At 40.8% G+C, this 21,527-nt stretch overlaps 3 protein-coding genes across 3 annotated transcripts in view; all 3 read left to right on the top strand.

Moving 5' to 3' along the window:
* The window catches only part of LOC116702028 (elongation factor 1-alpha), an 11,367-nt gene extending 2,881 nt beyond the window's left edge, over positions 1–8,486 (top strand). Inside the window, exons 5-9 of the mRNA XM_032536092.1 lie at positions 1–60; positions 298–448; positions 2,771–3,027; positions 3,948–4,182; positions 8,119–8,486. Coding sequence (XP_032391983.1) covers positions 1–60; positions 298–448; positions 2,771–3,027; positions 3,948–4,182; positions 8,119–8,243 — 828 coding nt within the window. The 3' untranslated portion in view covers positions 8,244–8,486. The remainder of the gene's footprint in view (positions 61–297; positions 449–2,770; positions 3,028–3,947; positions 4,183–8,118) is intronic.
* A 241-nt stretch (positions 8,487–8,727) lies between these two features.
* On the top strand, positions 8,728–14,980 carry LOC116701881 (elongation factor 1-alpha). The gene is made up of 8 exons (XM_032535918.1): positions 8,728–8,950; positions 9,599–9,751; positions 10,586–10,765; positions 11,229–11,525; positions 11,602–11,752; positions 12,752–13,008; positions 13,276–13,510; positions 14,666–14,980. The coding sequence occupies exons 2-8, from the start codon at positions 9,608–9,610 to the stop codon at positions 14,788–14,790; spliced, it is 1,389 nt and encodes a 462-aa protein (XP_032391809.1). The 5' UTR covers positions 8,728–8,950; positions 9,599–9,607; the 3' UTR covers positions 14,791–14,980.
* Positions 14,981–15,579: 599 nt separating this feature from the next.
* LOC116701880 (cyclic GMP-AMP synthase) overlaps positions 15,580–21,527 on the top strand; it is a 9,500-nt gene continuing 3,552 nt past the window's right edge. The window contains exons 1-7 of the mRNA XM_032535916.1: positions 15,580–15,821; positions 16,328–16,332; positions 16,403–16,415; positions 18,034–18,172; positions 18,843–19,075; positions 19,904–20,126; positions 20,314–20,444. Of these exons, the coding sequence (XP_032391807.1) occupies positions 18,052–18,172; positions 18,843–19,075; positions 19,904–20,126; positions 20,314–20,444 (708 nt within the window). The 5' untranslated portion in view covers positions 15,580–15,821; positions 16,328–16,332; positions 16,403–16,415; positions 18,034–18,051. The remainder of the gene's footprint in view (positions 15,822–16,327; positions 16,333–16,402; positions 16,416–18,033; positions 18,173–18,842; positions 19,076–19,903; positions 20,127–20,313; positions 20,445–21,527) is intronic.

Here is a 21,527-nt window from a genome sequence, read left to right on the forward strand (position 1 = left end):
GTTGCCTTTGTCCCCATCTCTGGGTGGCACGGAGACAACATGCTGGAGGCCAGCGACAAGGTGAGTAACTTATTACATGGAAAGGTCTAGTCAACGTACTTTAGTTGTGGTTGGTAGGTAAATAAGTCCATCAAGCATTTGTGACAGTGACATTTCTGTTAAAAGCTAAGAAGTTGTGGATTTCTTGGATTTTCTTATCAATTAATCCTCTTGAACTATTTATTTTTCTTTCTCTTACCCCATTACTTTCTCTGTCTTCCTCTCCCTCTGTCTCTGTTTCTCCACTCTCCATTTTAGATGGGCTGGTTCAAGGGTTGGAAGATCGAGCGTAAGGAGGGCGGTGCCTCTGGCGTTACCCTGCTTGAGGCTCTGGACTCCATCCTGCCCCCAGCCCGCCCAACAGACAAGCCCTTGCGTCTGCCCCTGCAGGACGTCTACAAGATTGGCGGTAAGGACTGTCATGTCACCTTATAATAACATGCACCTTAAGGGAAAAGGAAGCAGTACAATGTCAGTGGAACTACTTTCTACATCTTATACTTTAGGCCTGCCTACCTGTCTAACAATAATTTGTAATATTTCCTTTATTTGTCAATATATACATATATATGTATAAATATTTACACATACAAATCCTCTGAATTTAACCCATCCTAACCAATTAGGAGCCAAAGTCCGGCCTCCCAGGACCAACTTTAGTTGTAATGCCAGTGCCTACGACAAGGGCAATGGCCTAGCCTGCGTGTGTACAAGGTGGGAGGGGCACTCAGCGGTGCTTGTTGTGACGCATCAGTGCTAAACACTGGGCTACCACGCCACTATGCAAATATAAACTAATCTTATGACTGATTGCACTTTGAAGCCAGGCACAGCAATCAGCGATCTTACTAGCACAGACCCAGTAACATTTACATATATTTTCAAACACATCACAAGTCTTAATCCAACTCTGTAATTATCATCTCCTATATATAAATAATCAGTTTAGTAAGCCAAGAAATACGGAAAATGAGCAAAGAATCTTCACGTCAAATCATTCTATGCAAATAGATTTGTTTCCCTCACCGTGCGAGGTAAGAGTCTTGAAAACAACTTGTATAGTCACCATAATAACACATCCAGCAATATCTCTCCCATTTATGAATATCCAGTCAAATGTTTTTTAAAGGCATTAAAGCAAATAGAAATTAAATCCCAATTTAAGGTTGTGTCGGACATTATAAAATAGGCAGCACAATTTTCTTTGTAGTTAATTAAATTGCTGAGAAGTTTACCTGTAGTCTTACTGTAGATGCAGAATGAGCCTCTCCCTTGCCCATGATCATCATGAATCAAAGCTTCAATGGCATAAAAAGTTTTTGGAACAATGCTGTTGCAGCATGTCACGGAACAGAAAACACTCCTCTTCCTTCACATCATTACTTTCCAGGTCACTGCCACGCCTCCCACTTGCGTAGCAAAGTTGCATGCGTGCATTGTGGCACCGTAACTCTGTCTTGTTCTGTCTGAATGAAGCCTTAAGGGATTAGTGGATATATGTACAGAAAACTCTCCACATGACAAAAAGCTATCACTTTAACACGGATACACAAAGCCCGAAATGTCAATTATTCCATATCTGAAAAAGGCTTAATTTGCCTTTCAAAACAAAACCCACGATTGGCAACCAACACTTACAAGTCCATGCTCACTAACAATAAAGATCACAAAAGATCAAAACCAAGCAAAGAGCCACAGAGTCAAGTTTCTCACCTGACATCCTGAAAGTTGCAATAACAACTGCAGCTCGTGGTGAGATCAGAGAGTCCTGATTGATTCGTCACACTGTATATACTCAGCCTCTAATGCGGAAGGACAAATTCTGGGAGTGGATCCAGACCCCTTTTCAACTAGTTTAGACAGGCTTATCACAGAGGTGAAACTGGATATACATGGATACACAAACTATGAATTCAACTGCCAAACAAAAACAACCCATTTTTTAGAAGCTCCGTCCCCCAGATTCCTGGACAGATAACTTCTGGCCTACAATAAAACATTGCATTTTAGAAACTACATGTGTCTTGTGTTACAATCTTAATTTTTAAAGTAACAAAGCCGTCAGATTAATGTAGTGAAGTAAAAAATACAATATTTCTCCCTGAAATGTAGTGGAGTAGAAGTAGAAAGTGGCATTAAAAACTTTAGTAAAGTACAAGTACCTCAATTCACAAATAATCAAATGGATGTCTGCAGAGAAACACTGACAAGATGTGTGAGTGGGAATTTACTTTACACTTTGCTACAACCCAATCATTAATGTCTTTAACAGCTCTCACTGTAAAGTGGCCATCAAAACCTCTGCTAATTTAACTTTTTTATTATTATTTTGAAGTGAACTGAATAGCGTTCTAGCAACACATTGCCTCCTGCTCTCTCAGGTCGCCTGTGTGATATAAAAACCTCTCTCTCATCAGAGCCCGCCCTCTCCTTCACTTGCTGTATTGTCAGCTGCTCATATTGTTCGCCTTTTTCTCGAATATTTGTCCAGTGGTACAAAGTGCTGTGTAAACACTAACCAAACCAAATGAAAAAGGCAACACCCAAATCACACCAAGTCTCTCAAACAACAGGTTGTAAAGCGCCCTAAAGCCTATAATTACAGTTCACACTCTTGTGTCCATGAAATCTTCTCCAAACCAAGGACTCTTAAAACTAAAACTTAAACTTTACGTAAACTTAAAGTTAACTGAATAGCGTTGTAGCAACACATTGCCTCCTGCTCTCTCAGGTATTGGAACTGTCCCCGTCGGCCGTGTTGAGACCGGTGTCCTGAAGCCCGGCATGGTCGTCACCTTCGCTCCCCCCAACCTGACCACTGAGGTGAAGTCTGTGGAGATGCACCACGAGTCTCTGACTGAAGCTCTTCCCGGTGACAACGTCGGCTTCAACATCAAGAACGTGTCCGTCAAGGAGATCCGCCGTGGAAACGTGGCTGGCGACAGCAAGAACGACCCACCCATGGCAGCTGACAACTTCACCGCGCAGGTAAGTCTCAGGAGTGTTAGTGTATGAAGTGGAGACAGAAACCAAAACAGAACACACCGGACCTATTGGTTTTATTGGAGCTTTTTATTTGTTTATTTGCCTTAGCCAAACCAATTATCATTACATTCACACAGTGGGAAATCAATCAGTTGTTAAAACAATCTCCAACCAATTAACAATTACCAAACAAAACTGCTTTTCTCTCAATAATGGAAATCTATTGTGATCATTATTCATTATTATCAAGCTAGTATGTGAAGCCTGAGTTAGGATTTGGTCAAAATACTTGTTTTCTGTAAATTAAAGGGACATTTTACAATATTCAGTTGACGTGTCACCATGACTACGGCTCAGTCTGTAAACACAACTGTATAATTGACTTCTGTAGCTCAGATGGGTCCAATGAAAGACACTACTGAGTTGGATTATGGGAAATGCTGGATCCAGTGTTTTTTGGAGTTTGACCCGCACAGTTTGACACAACTAAAAACTCAGGATATCTCAGCCTCTGCTGTTTTCTTTTTCTCAATTTGTCACTTGCGAGTCCCCCAAATATATTGGAATTGCTTTACTTGATTAAGGAAGCAAAATACTCTCTGAATATCACTTTATTTTACAGTTGACGGTCTGCAGGTGGACAGTACAACATGGGGAGAGACTAAAGTCTAAATCTGTAGAATCTATCACTATTTCTAAGTGTACCTTACTATTTCTGTGGAAAAGTACATTTCCTCTTCAATTTAGGCTGCTATCACATTGCAGAATGAACACTGAACAACACTATTTAGTGTCCCTGTTGGTCCACACAGCAGTCAGTCTATCTCCATCCACTCTTCTAAGAGAATAACTCCGTGGTATCCAGCACCAACCAGTCAAAATCTTTAAATGTTGCTCTTTTGACCGCCCTCCTCTCTCTGTAGGTCATCATCCTGAACCACCCCGGTCAGATCTCCCAGGGTTACGCCCCCGTGCTGGACTGCCACACCGCTCACATTGCCTGCAAGTTCAGTGAGCTCAAGGAGAAGATCGACCGTCGTTCTGGCAAGAAGCTTGAGGACAACCCTAAGGCTCTCAAGTCTGGAGACGCCGCCATCATCACCATGGTGCCCGGAAAACCCATGTGTGTTGAGAGCTTCTCCCAGTATCCTCCACTGGGTGAGTGAAACGTTATCTAAGAGCCTTTACACGGCGTGCTACAACATTTTGACATGTCATAGCGGGACAGGCAGAGTTACGCCTACTATGACAAGTCAAAACGCCTGCTGTGAAAAAAGCTATATTTAAAAGCTGCACTAATGACTATTTTCAAGGGCTGTCAATTAATATATACAGTTGTGTTCGAAATAATAGCAGTGCCTTTAGAAAAATGAGTAAATGTCAAAATTTCACATTGAACTTTGTACTTTATGAACAAGATACATTGGGACACAGTACATTCTATTCCAAAGCAAAACTTGCGCAAAGTCATCAAAACTTAAATAATAATAATAATATTTCAAATAAAGTAAGAATGGCATGTTCAAAAAATAGCGTGTTGCCATCTTTCCTTGGAAACTCAAAAATGTACTGTACAAACAAAGAAATTCTTGATAAGTGAACCTAGCTGAGTATCCTAAACTAATATTTTGTCGCAAAACCACGGTTCCGATGACTCTTCACATCTGTGGTGCATGAGTCAACCAACTTCTGGCATCTTCCACAGGTATTGCAGCCCAGGATAATTGCACTGTATTCCACATTCCTCAGCGTTTCTTGGTTTTGCCTCATGCACTGCACCTTTTTATGTCAGCCCACAAGTTTTCAATGGGATTAAGGTCCGGGGATTGTGCTGGCCACTCCCTCGTTGAATCTTGTTCATCTGGAACCATGCTTTTGCTCGCTTGCTGGTGTGTTTGGGTTCTTATCCTGTTGAAAGGTCCACCTCAACGCATTTCCTCCTCACATTGGCAGCATGACCTCTTCCGGATCCTGATGTACTGGAACTGATCCATGATCCCTTGTATGCGGTGAATCGGACCAACACCATAGTATGAAAACATCCCCAATCATATGCTTGCACCACCATGCTTCATGGTCTCAGTGGAGTACTGTGGCTTGAATTCTGTGTTTGCAGGCGTCTGACTACTGCCTTGACCCTTAGACCCAAAAAGAACAATCTTGCTTTCATCTGTCCACGATATTATGCCATTTCTTTTCAGGCCAGTCAATGTGCTTCTTGGCAAATTGTAAACGCTTCTGCACATGTCTTTTTCCAGCATGGGACTTTTGCGGGGCTTCTGCTGGAAGTTAACCTCAATAGACTCTTCTGATTGTCACAGTCTCACTGTCAACTAAGGTCTTGCTTGATCCTCTTGGATCCCATCATTGGCTGAGTCTTCGCCAGTTGGCTATTCTTCTGTCCATTCGGGGGTTGTCTTTCTTTTTCTTCCTCGTTTTTTCAGTTTTTTGCTCCCATTTCAGGGCATTTGAGATCATTTAGCTGAACAGCCAATGATTTTCTGCACCTCTTTGTGATGTTTTCCCTTCTTTAATCAATTTTTTTATTAGGAAACGCTCATCTTCAGAACAGTGTCTTGAACGACCCATTTTCATGTTTTTTCAGGAGATGCACAGCCAGCATGCCAGTTGTCTTATCCTTAAATACGTTCACCTGTTAACCCCCTTTTTCCCAGAATACCCTCCCTAATTGATGCCCTCTCTAATTGAACTCACCACTGCTATTTTTTTGAACACACCCTTTTCAGTTTAATCATTCATTTCACAGAATCCACAGTATGCATGGCTGTCCTGTTGGTTTGTTGGTTTTCTATACCTTTATTTACCCCCCAGAAACTTATCTGGGGTATAGAGTTTGAAATTTTAATAAAACCAGTGATTTTCTTGCTGCTGTTGAGGCACTGCTATTATTTCGAACACAACTGTATTTAATTGCGATTAATCGCATGATTGTCCATATAATTAATCACACATTTTTCTATCTATTCGAAATATATCGTAAAGGGATATTTCTAAGGGATATATTCATTAATACTCTTATCAACATGGGAGTGGACAAATATGTTTGCTTTATCCAAATGTATATATATATTATTGGAAATCAATTAACGCCAATAAATAATAACTATTGTCCAGAAACCCTCATAGCGGTGTTTCCATTACTATGTTAATTAAGTAATTTTTTTAAACCGGTAAAATCTGTTAAAGTCTGTCGCATTAAAGTCTCTCTAGTCATCACGTCTAGTGAAAATAAATCCCTCCACAGGGTATGCAGCTGCAGTCACCACTCACTCAATGCTCCACCCACAGCACTTCAAACCACTCACAGCTGCTTCGTTGAGCGAGCGGAGCTGCGGCAGCAGATACTAATCAAAACCTCACAATCCTTTACGCTGAAGTTGCAAAGTATCTGTTTTCCTCCCACTATTGAAAATAGTAGTTACCGGACAGTCAGTACTATGAGTGTGAGAGCTGCGGGGAGAGGAGGTGGGAGTGAGACAACGTCTGGACGAGAGATGTTACCTGCGACCAAATTATCGTAGTTTCTAAAAATGCAGATCAGTGCCGACAGGCTACAGATATTTCATATAACCGACGTTTATAACACAGAGCTGCTGCTGTGCATTCACCGTGTGTTGGACGCATTCAGAGGCTCCAGTCCATAGAGCCTTTGTTACTGCGTTAAAGAAATGAGTGCCGTTAATGTGACAACACGGTAACTTTGACAGCCGAGATGTTTTTACATTAAAGCATTAAATGACTACAGAGAATTTAATACTTGAATCTGGTTTTACTGTGTGTTTTAGCATCCTTCAACTAATTGTCGTTTTCTGGCCCCCAAATCAACTGCAGGTTGCTGTTTCCAGTAATAAAGCCACTGTTATAATATGTTCACCATAGCAACTTGTGCTAATGTTAGATGTTGTGTGTTATGAGGTTGTTCCCAAGCGGTTAAAAAACAAACAAAAGACACTATTAGAGCTTTAAATGTGCTTATATAATGTATGTTCTCCACAAAGCCTGGCAGTCATTTAGAATTATGTTTAGAGGGTTGTTTGGATGAAAAGCGATAGTTTGGGAGCTGGATCAGCGGTTTTTCTCTTTTATTTATGGTTCAAATACATTTCTGGTGTCTTACATAATCTACTTTGTGCTGTTAGAATATCTTGTGTCACTTATTGTTATAACACTTTCACATAGGACAAAAACGTTAATTTAGTGTTCTGTAAGCTTTTAATGATTTGTATTCAGTGAGGTGAAGCACTTGTATTGTTTACCTATGAGGCCTTTGGTGTTTTTTTAATCATAAGCATCAAAAAGTGTCCAGGTTATTTTGAGGGCTCAGCCAAATTAGGGATCCTTATGTGCTTTAAAAAGAAATGGCGGATCTGTATAGTAGGTACCAGTAAAAAGTAATCTTTGCCCAGACTGGCATCAATCCTCAAAATCATTTAGGACTCCATTTGGTATTATTCAGAAAGATGGTGATGTCCTGCTTGGTCCATTGTCTGTACTTTGGTCTTTGTGATGCTGGGAGAAAGGGTGAATCATATGCCGCCAACTCAGCAGTTTTCAATGAAAAACAACCCACTGATTTTGAAGCTGTAGTGCTTCGTTAACTCTGCGGGGCCAGCCCAGTACTGACTGTATAGGTACTGCATGGCCATTGAAGATAACTCAATGTCTTTCCACATAGCCTCATAGGCTGGGTCACACCAAAACACAAGAGCCCTCAGCTGACCCGACAGGCAGTCATCTTTAAGAATAAGGAAATTTCTTCTAAAGCCGTCTCCTCTTTGTTAGCTTGGGCCAGTGTTTCAATAAAAAAGTTGAAAAGTAATTAACTAAGTGGGCGGCCTTGTTTCAGTATAGATGTGATATGATTGCTATCATTAACGTATGGCCTAAACCCTTTGTGAATCATGAACATTTCCACTGGGAATGTTTGTGATCAATTACTTACTTTTAGTTAAAAGTATTGGTCTTTAATACGCACTGCGTATTCACCAGCTCATTACTCATATCAAAGGCATCGTTTCAGCCTCTCATTCACTCTTCTGTTTTTATTCTCATTTGTCCATCTCCCCCCCTCAGGTCGCTTTGCTGTGCGCGACATGAGGCAGACCGTGGCCGTCGGTGTCATCAAGTCAGTTGACAAGAAGCTCGCCTCTGGTGGAAAGGTCACCAAGTCTGCACAGAAGGCCGAAAAGAAGAAATGAATTCACATGCAGGACGTCCAACAAAGAGTCACGTCTCAGCAGCAGCGGCCCGCACCATCCCTTCTTCTTCTTCCCTGCCACCCAGCGCCGTCTGCTCTGAGGCAGAGCTCTCTACTTAAGGACTGGCTTATGCTGATTAAAACCCATCGGAAAAGTTTCCGCAGGAAAGGAAGGCTTGTGCCTTTTAGGGAAAGCTGTGATCATAATTAAGTTGAAACCAAAACAATAAAAATCTTAAACATTGCCAAAAGAAAACAAAAGAAATGTGTATTTAATTGCAAACAGCAGCAGCACTTCACCAGAAGCTTCAAACATAAATAGCAGAGCAGCAATTGGTCTCATTCCTTCTGTAGATTAGAGACACAAATGTACAAAAAATGGGGAAGGCAAGTCTTTAAGGTGTGTTTTATAGGATTTAATAAACAAGACCAGACTGGCAAAACAAGCTGGCAAAGCACAGCTGTGCATGGGCACACAGAACAATTTGAGCAACTGTAGAATTATTCATGAGATGTGACCAGGAGGAGGAGGAGGAGGAGGAGGAGGTTAGAGGAAGGCGTTGTCCTCAGATAACTTTTCTGTTGTGTTGAAGTGTGGTCACCCGTCGAATAGTGTTCCTCTTTTACGGAAACAGCAGTGAGTGAAGGTGCAGATAGATCCAGCAGGAGACGACAGGCATCAACCACCTTCATTTAGCGTGTCAACAGGTGAGAGAAAACACTGTTGTTGTGGCAATAGTTTCTACAAGAAATTAAAACTCCTTAAATTCCACCAAAAACTATTAGCCTACATAAAATAAATCGAGAGGAGGGCTTTGGATGCTAATCTAATGGTCTGGATTACATTTCCAGAAGGTGAAATGCTTTATTTTCTAATAGTATGTCATGGTTTCATATAGTTTACATTCTAGGGAGAACTATAGTATCTAATAGTCTTATATATTAAGATTTTATACAAAGCCACTGATACTTATGCTTTTTCGTGTGCAAATTATATACTTAACTTATATTAGTGCAATTTTGAACTCAGGAGTTAGTAGGTGTTATTGTTTTGTGCAATTTATAGTTTGTTACAATTATGTAAGGTATTTAGTAACTTGATAAGACTGTCTCATTTACTTGGTTAGATTTGATTAGCAGGTGCTTAACGGCCCGCTAGCTAACGTTAGCTGAACTGTTTTTAAATAACCGTTGGAGTCCATAGTTACGCTATAACGTTAAACGTATTTATATCTACGGTTGAAGTCCGTGACTGCTCGCGCCACTGAGCTCGCCTTCATTTTCTAGACGAATTTAAGTCTGAATATATCATTTTATTAAGTCAACATAACGGCTCCCCGTGTCGTTTATAACCAGTGCATCAAAATGGGAAAGCAAAAGTTCCACCTCAACATCGTGGTCATTGGCCATGTCGACTCCGGCAAGTCCACCACCACCGGCCATCTGATCTACAAGTGCGGAGGAATCGACAAGAGAACCATCGAGAAGTTCGAGAAGGAAGCCCAAGAGGTTGGTGTTTTAAAACATCGGAGGCCTTACGTTAAATTTGAGTTATTAACAAATATTCACACCCTATACAACTAAAACGCAAGGAGGCCACAAACTGTGACGCATTAACGTTACAGGTGTGGGAAACTGGTTTGGCGGATGTAAACTGCTCCTTAATTTTGGGTAGATGCTTGATCGGATCCGCTAAACGTGTTGACGTCGAAGGACGTGCCTCTTGGCCCGCCTTATTCCGCCTCTGATTGGCTTAGCGTGGTTAGGACCATGGGTAGTTTTATGGTTACAACCGCCATCCACAGTTGAAATATGTGTACTATCTATAACCAGGTGATCATACAGAATATGATATGAATATGTCTCCTGCTTTGATAAATTGCAGTTCAAGTTTTTAACATATCAAATATGTTACTGATATGGCTAAAAAATGGGGGAAATCAGCCTCAAATAAATAAATCACTGATTTAAAATATCAGCATTTCCTAATGGGTAGTAGCTTTAATAATTAGTAATGATTGAAGACTAACAAGGAAGTTATTTTAGTCATCTACATAAAAGACAATAAAGAAGTTAACCTGTTAGTTTAATATTAATAGTTTAATACTATAGTAAATGCTAAAATAAATCCCTTTAGAAGACACAAATTACTCGCTACATCAAACCCTGGACAAAATGCGTAGGCACATTAAAGTAAAGTAAATTAATTACAGACTTTAAGCAAATTATATTAATTTAAAAAATGACGTTAATGTTTTTATTTTTAATAAACTGCTATGGTTAAACTTCTGTATTTTCTCTCCCTGCTTCCCTGCTCTGTTTACGTTGTTTTAACCACAACAGATGGGAAAGGGCTCCTTCAAGTACGCCTGGGTGCTGGACAAACTGAAGGCTGAGCGTGAGCGTGGTATCACCATCGACATCGCTCTCTGGAAGTTTGAGACCACCAAGTACTACGTGACCATCATTGATGCCCCTGGACACAGAGACTTCATCAAGAACATGATCACTGGCACCTCTCAGGTAAAGGCACACCTTTTAACCTGCTCTTTATTGACTTTTCACCTTCAGGTTTGTACATTATAACACAAGTTGTAAGTAAGTTTACAGCTCAAGGTCTTATAAGGGTTAGGGTACAGAGGACGTTATGACTTAACTTTCCATTTTGCCAACATTACAAGCAATCTGTAGTAGGAATGGTAATAGTCCCAGAAAGTCCCCTTATTATTTATTTTAAAGTGAAGTTGAAGTTAACATCCCAGACGTTCAGCAGGCTAGGGCACGTAAAATCAACTCTAAGATCTATCCCTATTATTCTATTAATTTCCATTGTTTCCTTTGCAAATTCCCAAACATTACATTTTGAAAGTGGAGGTAATGATATTTTGTGTATGTACTGTATATGTTTAGAAATCCACACACAGATCATAGACAACCTTCATTTTGGCTTTAACTGTACAAAAATAGAAAAATTCTCCTTGTTCAGGCCGACTGCGGTGTGCTGATCGTTGCTGCAGGTGTCGGTGAGTTTGAGGCCGGTATCTCCAAGAACGGCCAGACCCGTGAGCACGCCCTGCTGGCCTACACTCTGGGTGTGAAGCAGCTCATCGTTGGGGTCAACAAGATGGACTCCACCGAGCCCCCTTACAGCCAGGCCCGTTTTGAAGAAATCACCAAGGAAGTGAGCACCTACATCAAGAAGATCGGCTACAACCCCGCCACTGTTGCCTTTGTCCCCATCTCTGGGTGGCACGGAGACAACATGCTGGAGGCCAGTGACAAGGTGAGGAAATCTTCAACTTGTGTCAACCTGACGATTTAGAACATGGACTGATTTCTTTCTTTGATTCTGTCTGTAGATGGGCTGGTTCAAGGGATGGAAAGTTGAGCGCAAGGAGGGTAATGCCACTGGAAACACACTGCTGGAGGCTCTGGACTCCATTTTGCCTCCAGCCCGCCCCACCGACAAGCCCCTTCGCCTGCCCCTGCAGGACGTCTACAAGATTGGCGGTAAGTAGTGTCTAATACGTGCCTTACGTCACATCACATTATAGCTCAATACCTCATATTACTTAACATGACATTTGTTGCACATATTGAGCTTTAACACACAGCTGACATCCATATTACTACGCTGCTATAATCCACAACACAGACACGGAATTATCAAAATCAAACAAAATGGCATAAAAGGCATTGAAAGTTACAGCAACTTTTTCTGGCAAAAACATGGTGAAAGTAGAGAATTGGGATTGGCACATGAGACTGTTGACACAGCCGCAGTTAAAAAGCCTCACCTTGACATTTGTCTCTTTTCCAGTTCTTTTTCTTCTGCCTTTGTATGGGCTGTAATCTAAGGGAGATTTCACATCTGAGCAGTCTGGTCCGTTTTAATCAAACCCTGGAGCGTTTCGGGTGATGTTGAAGCTTATTCGAACTTTAATGCGGACCAAACAACTGAACTCTGGTTTGATGGAAAACGGGGTTGTAATTTAATTTACAGACTTATATATGATTTAAAGATTGACTTTCAAATGTATAACCTATAAAGACCATACCTCGTTCGTCTTCTGTGTGATATAAAAACCTCTCTCTAATCAGAGCCCGCCCTCTCCTTCACTTGCTGTATTGTCAGCTGCTCATATTGTTCGCCTTCTTCTGTAATATTGGAAACTCCAGCGCAAGACCATAAAACCTTTAGACGTTATAAATTTTGTGTTGCTCCATTATTGCTGCGTGTCCGCCAGTTTTCCTTGAATATTTGTCCAGTGGTACAAAGTGCTGTGTAAACACTAACCAAACCAAATGAAAAAGACAACACCCAAATCACACCAAGTCTCTCAAACAACAGGTGGGAAAGTGCCCTAAAGCCTATAATTACAGTTCACACTCTTGTGTCCATGAAATCTTCTCCAAACCAAGGACTCTTAAAACTAAAACTTAAACTTTACGTAAAATTGAAGTTAACTGAATATCGTTCTAGCAACATTTTGCCTCCTGCTCTCTCAGGTATTGGAACTGTCCCCGTCGGCCGTGTTGAGACCGGTCTCCTGAAGCCCGGCATGGTCGTCACTTTTTCTCCGCCCAACCTGACCACTGAGGTGAAGTCTGTGGAGATGCACCACGAGTCCCTGGCCGAGGCCGCCCCCGGTGACAACGTCGGCTTCAACATCAAGAACGTGTCCGTCAAGGAGATCCGCCGTGGAAACGTGGCTGGCGACAGCAAGAACGACCCACCCATGGCAGCTGACAACTTCACCGCGCAGGTGGGTCTTAGTAAATGAAAATAAGTGAATATGGGCTTGGATTTTTAAATTTGTTAGTTTCTTGTCAATTTGTATTTAGAAAATAAACATGTAATGAGCATAGAGAAGCAGGAAGCACAATACAACTTGAGTTTAAAGTTTCTTTAAAGTGGACCTCTGCTGGTCAGTAGCAGGAACTGCAATGGTGTTCATCTCGAGCATGAAGTGAATACTGGATGGAGAACTCTCATCACCGTTTCTAAATGCACTTAAACATTACTATTTCAGGTCATTGTGCTGAACCACCCCGGCCAAATCAGCGCGGGTTACGCCCCCGTGCTGGACTGCCACACCGCTCACATTGCCTGCAAGTTTGCCGAGCTCAAGGAGAAGATCGACCGTCGTTCCGGCAAGATACTTGAGGAAAATCCCAAGTTCATCAAGTCTGGAGACGCCTCCATCATCAAACTGGTTCCACAGAAGCCCATGTGTGTTGAAACCTTCGCCAACTATCCTCCACTGGGTTAGTACAATTATTTTGCTTCTTCATCTCCTGCTTTTGTAGGTTACGGCCCATTTTGTTGTTGAGAGAATGGGTTGGGACAGCACATCAACTGACACCTGAACTGATACTGAAGACTAAAGACCATAAATAAATACTTTCAAGCTGTAATCTCAAAGACTTTCATTTAAATACATCATCTTTTGGTAACACAATGGCGCTTGAGGCCGTGGCCCTATTGCAATATTTATATATTTGCAAACTGGCGTGTCCGTGGTGACCATAAAATGGTGGTGCCATTCCTGGAAGAAAAAACCTGTATAACAGATTTTCTCCGTTGTATTCACACAAACAATGAAACTATGTACACAAATCTTTATCAGCAAGGCTCCAGACCATATTTCTCTCAGCACAATTACATTGTTTTCACTCAAATAGAAATTCTGGACGTTTCATCTGCTGCCACTGCTTACAAGCCACTGACACAGACTATCTTTAAAACTACAACTGACATTTTTTTTTCATGGCTTCTTGTTAGAAAGTGTGGACCTCTCTAGTCGCCTCTCTGTGAGCTCGCAAAATATGTTCCTTTTGTCTATTTTTTACCAAAATGAGTTTTTATTAGGCTGTGATGCTATGTGGCTATGAGTCCCTCATCAGGTTTGGGAAATCCACTTGCCGGTCTCCTGCCGACTCTGATAATCTAGACTAGACTAGCTAACCAGCTGGTCAAGTTTTGAAATGTGAACATCCGAGTAAACCCAGAGGAAAGGTGGAGAAGATGAGCTCAAGCTAGCAAGACCATCTCTGCGTCCAACTCCATCTCCACATCAGATTTTTTTTGGTTGGTGAGTGAAGCAACTCTACCAGCCACCTGCACATTTTACCTGCATTTGGCTGGTAAATGGTGCTAACTTTGGACCCTGCTTACATGTCTTTGTTTGAATATTATCAGCGTCTTCTGAGACACACTGTGTGATAAACAGACACTCAAATAAACGGACGGACTGGGACATAGTCCCACCCGTTCCAAAACATGATGACCTGCATCATCCAGAATCTCATTAACCTCTGTTTATCATGACTGATATTTCATTCAGGTTGTGGCCGGACATAGAAAGGGCACAAACATCTCTTCAAACATTTCTTGTGAGTGATATTGTCTCTTCCTCTCAGGGCGTTTTGCCGTGCGGGACATGAGGCAGACCGTGGCCGTCGGTGTCATTAAGGAGGTCGTGAAGAAGGACCCCACGGCCGGAAAGGTCACCAAGGCTGCTCTGAAGGCCGACAGGAAGAAATGAATTCTCATGCGGGATGTGCATCAACAGAAGCAATCCCCTCTTCATCCCCACGTCAGCTTCTGGCTTATGAAGATGAAAATGATGAAAAGCCATCGGAAAAGTTTCCGCCGAAAAGGAAGGCTTGTGCCTTTTTTAAGAAAACTATTTGATAGTTTGAAAGCAAACCAATTAAAATCTTAAACATGCCAAACAAAGAGGTTTCTTTTCTTGTTTCAAAACTTTTTAATGTCTATCCTTTTTGTTATTTTGTTTTGTGTTGACTTTTTAAAAGTGTTCATAAGGTGTTCTCTTGGTTTATGTAGTCAAGTCGACACCTTATGAACATGAAGACCTTTTATAACATGAGAAGGAAAAGGAAAACAAATGTTCATTCGGCTAATATTTACATAACGTCTGATCCAAAGGATGAGATGTAAATTAGAATTTTGTTCCCTTTCTCGACAAATGCATCCTTCATCCATTTAGCATTCAATGGTATTGTCAACCAAAATGTATCTTGCTTCATCTGTTCAAGCTCCTCTATCTTAATCTGCTCAAAAGTAATAATGAAATAATGTTGGTTTAAAAGTCACCTTCCAGGATACAAAGAATAGTTCAGAGCTAACCATGACACCACAGGAATGACCGGCTTTAGAAGTTCCTCATATCAACTCTGAACTGGCTGCAAGTCTTCATAAGTCTTTTGTGATTTACATATCATGGAACTTGTTACGTCATTATAAGATGTTAAATGGCAACCTATTATTTAGTTGGTACAATATATGAATAGCCACGTAGCCTGAAGAATTTCCAAGGTGTGCCCTGTTACAGTGTGACACAGTGATATTATTTATGAGTGGAACTGGCGCCATTTTTAACCTTTAAGTGTTTGTAAGTGATTTCAGACAGACGGGAATCCATTAGTGAGGAAGAGGGAGGCATTATCCTCAGATTACATTTCATGGAAATTGAAAGAGAAAGGAGAGCTGGAGAGAAGGAAAGACACACAATAGTCAACATCACCGTTTGCAACAGAAGCTTCTAAAACACAGGTGAGTTATCTATCTAGTTTACTAACTAACTATTTATTTTGATTAACTGTCTGTTTTGTCTAGTTGATCTCTAATAGATTGAAATGGTTTCTCATGGTTGGTCCATTGTAGGATGTACTGTAAGGTGACCAGATTTCTCAGACAAAATTTGGAGACATTTTCAGCTCAGACGCGTATATACCCCCAAAACATGTCATGTTTTTATTCTTGTAAAACTTAAAACGGGGACACTGGACCTAGAGCTGTCATCATTAGGGGCTTAGCCCCCCTAAAGGTCTGATCCTAGAATCGCCCCTGCTGCTACTTCACACACCTCAGAGGGGGATGTTATAGGTTTACTGAACTACATTTATCTGGCAGCTTTTGCTTTATTGCTTCAAGCTTGTTTCCGCAACAGCTTATTGAGTATCGGAAACAATAAACACTGTTGAGGAAACAATTTCCTTAGACATTGATGCAGTATTAAACGAGATCGCTGCAGTCGGCAGCAGAGAAACAAGCCACAGTGTAAGTTAACAGGATAATTGTCCAGCTTGTATTTACGTTTGTAAAAGTGCTCGTTTTGTTTCTGACAGACTCAGATTAATATTCTAAGTGTCTGACAACATTATGGAAAGGATTTCTAAGGAGGTCGACCCTTCTCTTAAAGATTAGGTTAATTTTTTTAAATGTCCGCGAAATTGCGTTCGCTAAACCCACCAGACTCCATGTGAATAATCAGTAATTTAATGTTCGAATATCCGACTGTCGGCTCCGTTTGGTCAATGTTTTCTTTCTTTCATTCCAATATCGGGTCTGTCGGTCACAGTGAAAACCGGGGACAGATCCAGCCGGGGACAGGTCACCAAAACCCGGGGACTGTCCCCGGAAACCTGGTCACCCTACCGGTTTCATTTATTTGTAGCCTACTGTTTGCAGTGCCTCCTATTTATTTGTATAGGGACAACTACAGTGAGGGAAACAAGTATTTGATCCCCTGCTGATTTTGTAAATTTTGCCCACTGACAATGAAATTATATATATATATATATATATATATATATATATATATATATATTATATATATATATGTCTATAATTGTAAATGGTAAATTCATTTGAGAGTGAGAGACACAATAACAACAACAAAATCTAGAAAAACGCATGTCAAAAATGTTATAAATTGATTTGCATTTTAATGAGGGAAATATGTATTTGACCACTCTGCAAAACATGACTTAGTACTTGGTGGCAAAACCCTTGTTAGCAATCCCAGAGGTCAGATGTTTCTTGTAGTTGGCCACCAGGTTTAACACATCTCAGGAGGGATTTTGTCCCACTCCTCTTTGCAGATCTTCTCCAAGTCTTTAATTAAGGTTTCAAGGCTGACGTTTGACAACTCGAACCTTCAGCTCCCTCCACAGATCTTCTCTGGGATTAAGGTCTGGAGACTGGCTAGGCCACTCCAGGACCTTAATGTGCTTCTTCTTGGGCCTCTCCTTTGTTGGCTTGGCTGTGTGTTTTGGGTTATTGTCATGTAAATGTATGTAATGTGCTGTATTTATATAGCGCTTTTCCAGTCTTAACAACTGCTCAAAGCGCTTTTACATCTACGAAACATTCACCATTCACACACATTCATACACTGTGGCGGGGCTGCCGTACAAGGTGCCACCTGCTCATCAGATAAACATTCACACACATTCACACTCCGATGCGCAGCACCGGGCAACTCGGGTTCAGTGTCTTGCCCAAGGACACTTCGACAATGACTGCAGGGGCGGGGATCGAACCACCAACCTTCCGATTGACAGGCAACCGCTCTACCACTGAGCCACAGCCGCCCCTCATGCTGGAACACCCATCCACGACCCGTTTTCAATGCCCTGGCTGAGGGAAGGAGGTTCTCACCCAAGATTTGACGGTACAAGCCCCCGTCCATCTTCCTTTTTGACAGTGTCATGTGTTCATGACAGTATCATGTCACTCTTATGTAGATACCTTTAAGTAAACTGTTACCCTTTATTGTCTCCCTCAGGGAAAATTTGTCTTGGGCATCTTGAAAGAACACAGGAGACAGCACGTCTATATACACACCACATATACCCCCCTACCAACCCACTTCCCTTCCCCCAACTCACCCTACCATCCGCCACACACTCAAACCTTTCAATCCAAACTTTATTACTAGTATCTAATGTTCAATAAGATGGTGTTTCTCTGTTTCGTGTAGGGCTGAGACGTGTGAGTTATGGACAGAGAGGACAGAGATGTGAAGGGCAGTCTGACTGAAGCAAAGCACCGTGAAGACGACGCCAGACGACTCGTACCAGCAAGACAGAGACAGAAAGCTCAGCAACAACCAGCTGCAGGTGAGGCTGCAGTTTAAACTCATTTCAGTGTGTAAAACGTTGACATCCTCATCTGAAAATACCTTTTTCTGTTGACATGGTTGCTTGACTTGAGTGATGTAGAAGTATTTAGATCCTTACATAAAGGTATCAATACCACACTGGGAAAATACTCCACTACAAGTAAAAATCCCTCATAATCCGCAAAATGTACTCAAGATACTAAAAATATTTATTGTGCAGTAAAAAGTTCCCTGTTAGTGTTTTACTTTATATCTGGGTGAATATTACTGCTGCATTAATGTGTACGTTGCATTTCCCTGCTGTAGATGTTTAGAGTTGTGCTCATTTGAACTCCTTTATATACTGTTGGGTAGTTTAAGCTACAGCAATGCATCATATTTTATAAGATCATCATATGTTTGTAGCGGCGCTGTGTTACAACAATCAACTTTTCATGACCCTGTTTTGTGACTATGCATTTTCCAGCTGATCAAATAGTGTTTTTAAATTGTTTATTTTAACTTAAGAAGTAAAGGAATTTTCTCAACACATAAAGGAACACAGTGCATTATTTCTAAATTGTGATGGAGTAGAAGTCTAATGGTGCACAACAGAAAGACCCCACTAAAGTTTCAAATTAGTGTAAAAGTCAGTAAAGTACTCAGCTACAGTCCCTGTCTCTCGGCAGAGGAGGGATCCAAAGTGTTTGAGGAGTCGGTCTCCGTCTCCCCGGAACTGAGCAGTTGGATCAAACTCAACGCTAACGACCTCAAGATCCGGATGACCGACCGCCAATGGGCTGCTAAGACGGTCAACGATTTCCGAAACAACCTGCTGAAATTCCTGAAGAGCAACAGTGATCAGCCGTTCTTCCAGTCAGCGGACCTCCTCAACACCGGCAGCTACTTTGAGAACGTCAAGGTGAGGTTGTGATTAAAACTCACAATTTCTGATGGCAACAACACAGCCGCGAGATAACTTTTGTCTTGGCACACATGGTGGGAAAGGGGGGGGGGAGGCTGGGGGGTTACTGTTCTTGCTGGTATATTCTGCGTTGCGAGGGGTACAAGGAAAGATTGCAGAGTAGCTCAACTAATTTGAAAAAAAAAAAAAAAAGAAACTATGATTTGATATAAAAAATATATCTACGTATTATTTATGTAGATATAGGTAGATACATTTATTAACCGTAACACCTGAACACTACATGTTGTCGGTATGTAAGTTAAGTGTGTGAAAACTAGTTAGGTAGTAGCTCAAAGTAATGAATACTATAAATAAATAGCTAAAAGAAATGACTAAACAGCTCAAATTATTACTAAAAGTAATGAATAAATAGTACTATAAATAATAGTATTAGTTGTGTGATTGTCGACCAAATTAACCTAATTATTGATAGCTCCATTGTATGAAAAAAATAAGAATATCCACTTTTACATAATGAATAGTGTTATCCCTTTGGAACACAGATTAGGAAGCAATGAAGGAGCGCTTGAGTTCATATGACCGGACTGTGTGGTTCCCTCAGACCAAAAAGGGTGGGAACGGGTGCCCTTCCAGTGGAGAAAATGGGTTGTTTATATAAGTCATTAAAATTAGCCCCACTGAAAGTGTGACACATTATTGCTTATGCTTATATTAAATCAGTGTTGCACGATGGTTTGTCCAGTAGAGAGAAGAGAGAAAGACATTTCAAGTGTATGGAAGACAAACAAGCACCACCACTGTCTCTGTGTTGCGTTGACCCAGATCCGCCGTCCCAATGAGTTTGACGTGATGGTGAAGATTCAGGTTTGCCCACGCCTCAACATGATCGACCTCGACGGCGGCCTCTTCTACCGGATTGATCTTCTCCGTCCCACTCGGGACCCCATACGAGCCTTTCTCCTGGAGAATAAACGCACAATCTCATCGAGTAAGTTCCTGAGTGAGATGTATCGTCTGGTCCGCAAGTTCCTCAAGACCTACAAAGGTTTGATCATCACCTTTTATTCCTCATCTGTTGTTGTTTCTGTAGCAATTATTAGCCCTCTACTTTCTGTTGGCGTTGGAATTATCAGGACTTGTTTTCTACACTTCTTTTTGTATTTTGTTGACCTCCTTCTCACTTTGGGAACCTGAATAACTGTCTATATATATTTGTGTATCCGTGCTTCCAGTGCCTGATGCGGGCTGTCGCTGGGAGGTGAACAGGAAGCAGATGTACTCACCAGCTGTGACTTTGTCTCTGCGCAGGCTGGAAAACATCAGTGATGAGTTGATCTCTGTGGACCTGGTTCCTGCTCTGGAAGTAATCATTTTCTTTGCTTTATTAGTTTAGTCGTGTAAATCCAGAGATTTAAAATCATCCATGGTTCTCTGATTACAGACACTGAAGAAAGATACTTATCTTAATATGATTTAGGAGATTAGAAGAAATAAAAGACAAAATGCATCAATATATATTTTACATAAAAAATAGAATACACACATCTGTATCTCATCTTTACCGTGTTAACATGATGTTAACAGTTACTAAGGATGCATATATTTCAGTATCTTAAAGGTTTTATGAAGATTACATTCATGGGATTTATTTGCATCTGAATTTATTATGATTTATTCCCAATACTCTCAGTCACTGTAAGGTACCAAGGTAAAAGTACTAGAACTATGTCCATTTACTAACGTGTTGGTGAATGAGGCTCCAGTGATTCCTTCCCTTGTATGAGGAAAAGAGACAAATTATACAAAGTACTTTGTAGTAACAAACGTTTAAAAACGTAGTGTGGTAAAAAGTATAATATTTGCTTCTGAAATGCAGTGGAGTAGAAGTTTAAAGTAACATAAAATCAAAACACTGAAGTAAAGTGAACAAGTACCTCAAAATTGTACTTGAGTTTATAAATAAATGAACTTACTACTGGATAGTAATTGTTTACTTCTAAAATACTTGGCTAACTTTACTTAAATACTCTAGTTTTTTTTTTTAATAAAAAGATGATAGTTTTACCTCTCATACTAGCATTATAAGTCCTAATTGTAAAGGCAGTAGTACGGGCTACTATGTACTAATGTAATGGCAGAGGTAGTAGTACAGGTAGTAATAGTGACAGTACTATTCAGAATCAGCTTTATTTGCCAGGTATGACGACACATACGAGAAATTTGTCTTTGGAGCATCGTTACTCACACTGTGCTTACACATACAAAACAACCAAAACAAAAATATACACACTAATATGTACACACTAATATATACATACTCTAAACAGAAACAATACAGAGGCATGAGTGCAGAGAAGAGTTCAATAAAGATTATTTAAATATGGAGCATAGTGCAAAGGATACTGGTATAAAAAGTATTATGTTATTATATTACAATATGAACAGT

This window comes from Etheostoma spectabile, chromosome 14 (genome assembly GCF_008692095.1).
Source record: "Etheostoma spectabile isolate EspeVRDwgs_2016 chromosome 14, UIUC_Espe_1.0, whole genome shotgun sequence".
Lineage (NCBI taxonomy): Eukaryota > Metazoa > Chordata > Actinopteri > Perciformes > Percidae > Etheostoma > Etheostoma spectabile.